The 6864-nt window shown below is 31.0% G+C and overlaps 1 protein-coding gene across 2 annotated transcripts in view; it reads left to right on the forward strand.

Moving 5' to 3' along the window:
• LOC106459440 (RNA-binding protein squid-like) overlaps positions 1–3922 on the forward strand; it is a 25183-nt gene extending 21261 nt beyond the window's left edge. Inside the window, exons 5-7 of one of the 2 annotated variants that reach the window (XM_013919062.2) lie at positions 2159–2402; positions 3399–3569; positions 3680–3922. In XM_013919062.2, coding sequence (XP_013774516.1) covers positions 2159–2402; positions 3399–3569; positions 3680–3780 — 516 coding nt within the window. In that variant the 3' untranslated portion in view covers positions 3781–3922. The remainder of the gene's footprint in view (positions 1–2158; positions 2403–3398; positions 3570–3679) is intronic. The other variant, XM_013919071.2, reaches the window with a different exon arrangement.
• Positions 3923–6864: the final 2942 nt, after the last annotated feature.

Below are 6864 nucleotides of genomic sequence, written 5' to 3' on the forward strand. Positions count from 1 at the left end.
ATCTTTGCAAAAATAAAAGTAGTGGGTGAAATTGTTTGAAATTTGACAAAAAAATGAAATGTCTAAAATTTACAAATAGAAATATGTACATACCTTTCAACTCTTTTAATGAATCCCCTAAAATAGTTGTATTTTTCTCAATTTCACATCTTTTATTTTTTCTACTTTTTTTTTTTTTAAATTTGTCCTTCCAAATTCTTCATCTTCTATCATTTATATCAATGTGTCAACTGATGTCTGTGGGGCTTTAAGTTATTTCAGCAGACTCCTTGCAGAAAAGTGTTGCCTTATATATGCCATCTTAATTATGAGCTTTCACAATCCAGGCAACAAGATGAATATATTTTAAAAAATCATTAAACTGTTCAAATAAGATTTTAAAAATGCATAAAACAACATAATTAACTAAAATATAAAAGTAAGACCTAAATACAATATAACAGTCTCTTTAACTATAGCATATTTAGGTAAGAAACCACTGTAAGTGCTATAGTCAATCAAGCAGACAAAAATAGTAATGGCAGTTAAATCTACTTCAATATGAAAACTGCATGCCAATTTCAAATTAATCATTGGTAGAGTACAGTTTCAACTGAGCTTTTTCTAACAACTATATACACTTGTGTCAACTAACTACATGTACATTGTAAATCTCAAGGCACTTGTCTGTGGTTGGAAAATTGATAGAAGTTTCCCAGAAAACACAGCTACAGACTTTAAATATCACTGTTTCAGATAGTTCAAACTTGCATGCATTAGCATCTAGATACTTGTGTACATTGCTGGCTTATATGGCTAAGAGTGAACCACTACTAAAGTTTTGAATGTAATGCAGTAGCATACACAGAAAGGAATTTAACAGTGGTTTCTGAGGTTATAGTTAAGTAGTCTAAGAAATGCATTACCTGAAATCAGAAGAAAAGGAAATAGCTGAAAGTTAAAGAAAAGGTAGCTGAACATTGGCTGTGGTTTTCTTTAACATGCTAATTGAGTAAATGTTCAACAACCTCTATGACAGTAAGATCCCCAATTAGTAGTTCTTGGAAGTTCAATATGAATATATTGTATTATTATAGTGTTAAATTCCTTTTTGGTGCTTTTTTAATTTGTGAAATAAGACATTGTTCATGGTTAGTTTTATACTTGGAAAAATGTTGGCTTGTTCATTGAACCCTTTGGCTGCTGGTATTTTGAATTTCACTAAGCTTGCTTTTTTATTTATCAAGAACCATTATCTCGTGGTATTAAACTTGAAACTGATATTTCATCTCTGACATGTTTTGAAAAATAAATTTGATTCTTTTTTTTTAGTGAACTTGTATTTTTTAATATAATTATATAACATAGCTATTTACTGTGCTGTTAACTATGCACTCTGTTATAAGTAGGCCACTTTGTTGAAAGCAGTGGTTTAATACTTTACAGTTTTTTGTATTGAAGCTAATATAAACAGATAGTACTTATCTTACTATTTTATATATTACTTATGGCCTGTATATAACATATGTCAAGTTAAAACAAAAGTTACTGTACACAGAAAAAAGTACCAGGATAATTACTTAAAGATAAACCATACAGGGAGCTAAAGTTAAGTTGTTAAGAAATAAAAATGGATTTAATTGAATTTGAAAATTCATGTTATCACCAACTTCCAAAATTCACTGTTCATATAGCATTTGAGGTAAAAATAATCTTAAATTGTTGAAAATTACATATTTCTGACTGCAGTTTTTTCAAAAATTGCTAATGTGCAGGTGGAAAATTTAATGATTTTCAACATCTGAAGAAAATACCAATAGGAGGCAAAAAAATTAATTAGGACAATACTTTTTTAATTATTTTATCCAAAATGAGTATTAAAGCTTGCATGAAAAGAAAATTTTAAATCTTAATATTACAGTTATTGTATTTTGTGGAAAAGTTTTGGGTACATATTGCAATGTGACCAGGCTGGAAAGGGTTAATTTAATAGAAACATGGCGTTGTACAATGTTATCTATCATAAAATATCATTGACTGGCCTGACATTTTGTAATATTAAGTTCAGTTTTGTCCATCATCATACCAATAACCTTTTAACTTTTTCGAGAATTTGACTGCTAATGACTTGTATTTGTCCATTAGTGGTTTGGTTTGAATGATGGACTCTATATTTTAGGTGGAGGCTATTGAACTACCAGTTGACAAGATAAAAAATCAAAGAAGACAGTTTGCTTTCATAACTTTTGAGTCTGAAGACTCTGTAAAGGAAATAACTAAACAGCCAAAGCAGATGATAGGAAATAAGGAATGTGATGTGAAAAAAGCCACATCTAAACCAGATCCTCGATCCATGCGTGGTGGATTTATGGGTGGCTGGGGAGCTCCTCGTGGTGGAGTAGGAAGAGGACGTGGAAGAGGAGGTAAGATGTTATATTGTGTAGACTGTCAGCATCAAGTTCTGAGTAGAAGTTTGGGGAAAAAACTACTGTTCAGGCTGTTGTTTTTTCATGATACTGCTTAATGTATGGTTAAGTGTTCTAAACATCATTGTTTCAATGCAGGTTGCATCATATTAACCCTTTGTGTATGAATAGGTTAAAGTATGCATGTAAATACCTTTTTATAGTTGTATTTATTCTAATTAAACTAATATCAATGTATGCTAATTAACTTTGAATGTATCATTTGACACTTCCTTATTCTGAATTGCCCACTTAAAGACTTGCATCTCTATATTATTTTGATTTTCTGAAAACTTACACACTTGGGCATCCTGAATAAATATGAAAATTTACTCTTGCTTTAATGTGGCCTATTCTATAAACTGAAACTCAAATGTCACACCCCATGCTCGTTTTATAAATTTTAATAGTCACTGACATTTGCTGCTGTTCTACTTATCAGTAGAAAGGGAAGATGATAATTTACTCTTTTCCTTATTCTCGTGAGTGGTTTTAGGTTATTCTGCATCTTGTAATTTGACAAGCATACTGGTAACTTGATGCTATATTCACATAAAGCTTCTCTACCTTGATAATTAGCTTTTGCTGTAAGAATGTGTAATTTATGCAACATTAAGCAGTCATTTGAGAAAGAAAAGGGTAGTGTAGGTTTGCTTTTATTTTGTAGTGATTAAAAGGTTTGTCAAATGAACCAATCTCATACAGTGGTAGGGTAGAGAAAATAAGTTTTTACCAAGGGTTGTTCAAGATAACCAACCCCATATACAAAGGGTTAAAGAAAGACCAAGCTGTGATGCTTCTATATACAACATGAATGCATAAATGTAGTTTTCAATTATTACAAATGGCTATTTGCTAGCATTTTAATTTTGAAGTTGAACTATATGAAAGCTACTTCTGTGTAAATTAATTTGTACATTTGTTCTTGTGAAAAACATTTTTTGTTTCTTGCAGGTTACCAGACCCAGGAGTGGGGTGGTGATCAAGGATACGGAGGATATAATCAAGGCTATAGCAGCTACAATCCAGGATATGGTAACTACGACTACAGTGGCTATGGTGGTGATTATACTGGTGGATATGGAGGATATGACTACAGTGGATGGGGATATGGCCAAGGTTATGGTAAGTATTGAACTTATTTCAATGTTTATATACAACTTAAATCATGTAGATGCTTTTGACTTGTTTATTTCTATGCTGATTTATTGTTATTAAATATAACTATAACCCAGAAATGGGATCTGTTACAGGCCAGCAGGCTAGTGGCTATGGTAAGACACGGGGTGCTGGACGAGGAGGGACTGCTACCACCTTTTACCATCCTTATCGTTAGGATACTTTTTTTTGTCATGGAGTTATGATACAGAATTTGTGTTGTGTTGACATCATAGGCTCATGTGAACTTCATCTTCATGAATGGTCATCTGATGTATATATTTTGTGTTGAATAAAAAAAAAATTTTAATGTGAAATTATATTGCACGCCAGATTTTTTGTTGTTGTAGAAAGTGTAATTTATGTACCTTTAATGAACATCTTTATAGTTTACACTGTTATAAGAAAGGTTGACAGATTGATTTGGGTCAGTTCTCTTATTTATTGATTATTTTACAAATATTTTCATATGAAATTTTTGGAGGTTGACTTTGTAGTCATATACGAACATCTTTAGGCAGTCACAAAAATTACATTCTTTCAGTATCTCTATTAACATTACTCCTAAATATCAATTTTAGACTGGTTATTCTGTAGTTATTACTTAAATTTCAAATGAAAATAAATCAAACTGTTAACTAATTTAATCATTAACAGAATTGTTTACGGTGTATATACGTATACAATCTTGATTCAACACTTCTCTAAGCTGATGAGCAAAATTACAAAAATTATCATCAGGGTGGGGTTATAAAAATCAATGTATAGGACAATTCTAGTTGTAAGTATGGGACCATTTTCTGTGTACTGTTAATCTTCAACAGGTGTTCAGTACTGTGTTATATCTGTTTCTTTATCTAACTGTGCCATAATTTGTGTAACAATATTTATGAAGCTATAATTAGTATTGGATGATAGTTTTTCCATAGCATTGATTTAAAAAGTGACACCAGATGAGACTAGTTTTAAAATTTTAGGTAATGTGTTAAGGAGCCTTGTTACAATGAAAGCAATTCAGTATTTTACAAGTACTCGTTTTATTATACTAATTTTCTTAACTTTGTGGCATTACAAGTAACATTGAGTCTTTTGATATTTTATAAATGGTTGTGTATCATTATTTAATTTTGAGTAAAAACAAAACGCTACTAGTGTCGAAAAAACTATTAAACTATTTTGATGTTATATCAGTGAAGTTAAAACAAAAAAACAACGTTCTAACAAATCAACATGAATATTGAGCATTCAAATAAATACTATAGTTAGCCCAAGAACAATCACGTGATAGTTTTGTTGCTAAGTGATGATGTATGTTGTTGAGCATTACCAAAAAAAGGATCATGAAAACATTCTCAACAGTGGCAATAAGCCTTTTGTAGTTGGTGATTACATCATGATACCATACCAGATATTTTGCTCACATTTTTTAAGAGAGTATGCTGCATTCTGATTATTCAAAGTATACTTAATATTTGCAATCACGCTACTCGTATATCCTTTTACATGTCAATGTTAGCTGAATTTACTTTAATGAAATTGAAATGCAACATCGTTCTTTCTCTTGCACATAGTGAAATACGTTAATATAATTAACATGTGCTCTTTTATGTTCTCATGGATAACTTGCCTAGATGTGGATCTAATATACCTTTCAACAGTGAGGGCAGGAAGTTAAAACCAAAGATCAATACTTGAAATATCTTAAATACTGGGGTTCAAGATGAATGTAATTTGGACTTCTGAAAATTCTGTTTAATAACTTTTTCTTTACCTAAAACATTGATCAGTGGGATTTATTGTTTTTATATGTTTATTTAGTTCCTTTCAATATAACAAAATGAGAATTACACACTAACTTTACTTGTTTTATCTTTAGTTTATATAAGAATTTGACCAGTGAATAAAGATGTTGTCATTTCTAGAAACCAAGGACTTAAGCTATGGAAGTGAAATTTGAAAGTGCACCAAACTTGAAGGTATTTGGACTTGCAAAGCATGGTGTGGTTTTTAATGGGAAACTTCGAATTTACCCATAATGACTAGCACGAGTCACATGACTGACTATTCTCATGTAATATAGGAGAGGATGCAACCTCGAGATATCATACAGTCTACCATTCCATTGGAGCACACTAGCTTTCGTCTACATTCTTGCACAATGTGTAGCATTATACGCGTGCCTCTTTGTACAGAACTGGTATTATCTCCATACAATGACAGAGTAACAAAATCAGCTAGAACGAATTCAACTTAACGACTTTCTGGACCACGTTTTATGCGAAAACAGTATACAATCAGAATAAATGAAAACGTTTTGAAAACTTTTGCATCAAATTAAAACGGTGGAAAATGCATGGCATGCTTGCATATCAAACCGTTACATTCTTTTTTTTATAATTTCTCACTCATAGGTTCTTGTAGGGGTATTTGGCACACTGATACACATTTAAAAATCTTGTAGGGGTATTTGGCACACTGCTACACATTTAAAGATCTTATAGGGGTATTTGGCACACTGCTATACATTTAAAAATCTTGTAGGAGTATTTGGCACACTGTTACACATTTAAAGACAAAGGATAAAGTGTCAGATTACTTTCCTGTAACATTGGAATACATTTTAATCATCAATATATTTTGTTCCATCTGCGTTTCTTGCGGAGATCTACAACAAAAATGTTATTAAAACAAAATGAAGCCTATAACTGGACATTTTAAACTGTTTATCCAAACGTGTAAACACTAGTATATAAAGGACGTCCAACACTAAAATTTTATTGTTGTTTTCTCATTAAAGGTCGTTAATTCAAAAACGAATGTATACTAAATTAAACAACAGATACAAATCTACACTTCCAAGAAAAGTTCATTGGAAAATCTTAGTTAAATTAAATTATGTATTCAACATGAAAAGTATAGCTAAATTTACAGTTAAAGTCTAAAGTCAAACTTTTATATAAAAAAAAAACCTGCCAAGTAGAGGGAAACCTGACCTATAATAAATATATATATATAAAAAATACATTTAAGCTTTCTATTTTTGGTCATTGTGACTCATCTTTCCTCCACGTCCAAACTAAACTGAAAGAAAAGCAGGAATTTACATATTAATAAGGAAGTAGAAAACACATGGTACCATCCTTTACCATATTTCGTTTCCATTTCCCTCTAGGCTAACACAGTCATTATTAATTCTAAAACTAATAGAATACAAACTTTAATCATATCACTTAAGAAATGTATAACTCACCCCCTCTCTAGT

This window comes from Limulus polyphemus, unplaced genomic scaffold (assembly GCF_000517525.1).
Source record: "Limulus polyphemus unplaced genomic scaffold, Limulus_polyphemus-2.1.2 Scaffold27, whole genome shotgun sequence".
Classification (NCBI taxonomy): Eukaryota; Metazoa; Arthropoda; class Merostomata; order Xiphosura; family Limulidae; genus Limulus; species Limulus polyphemus.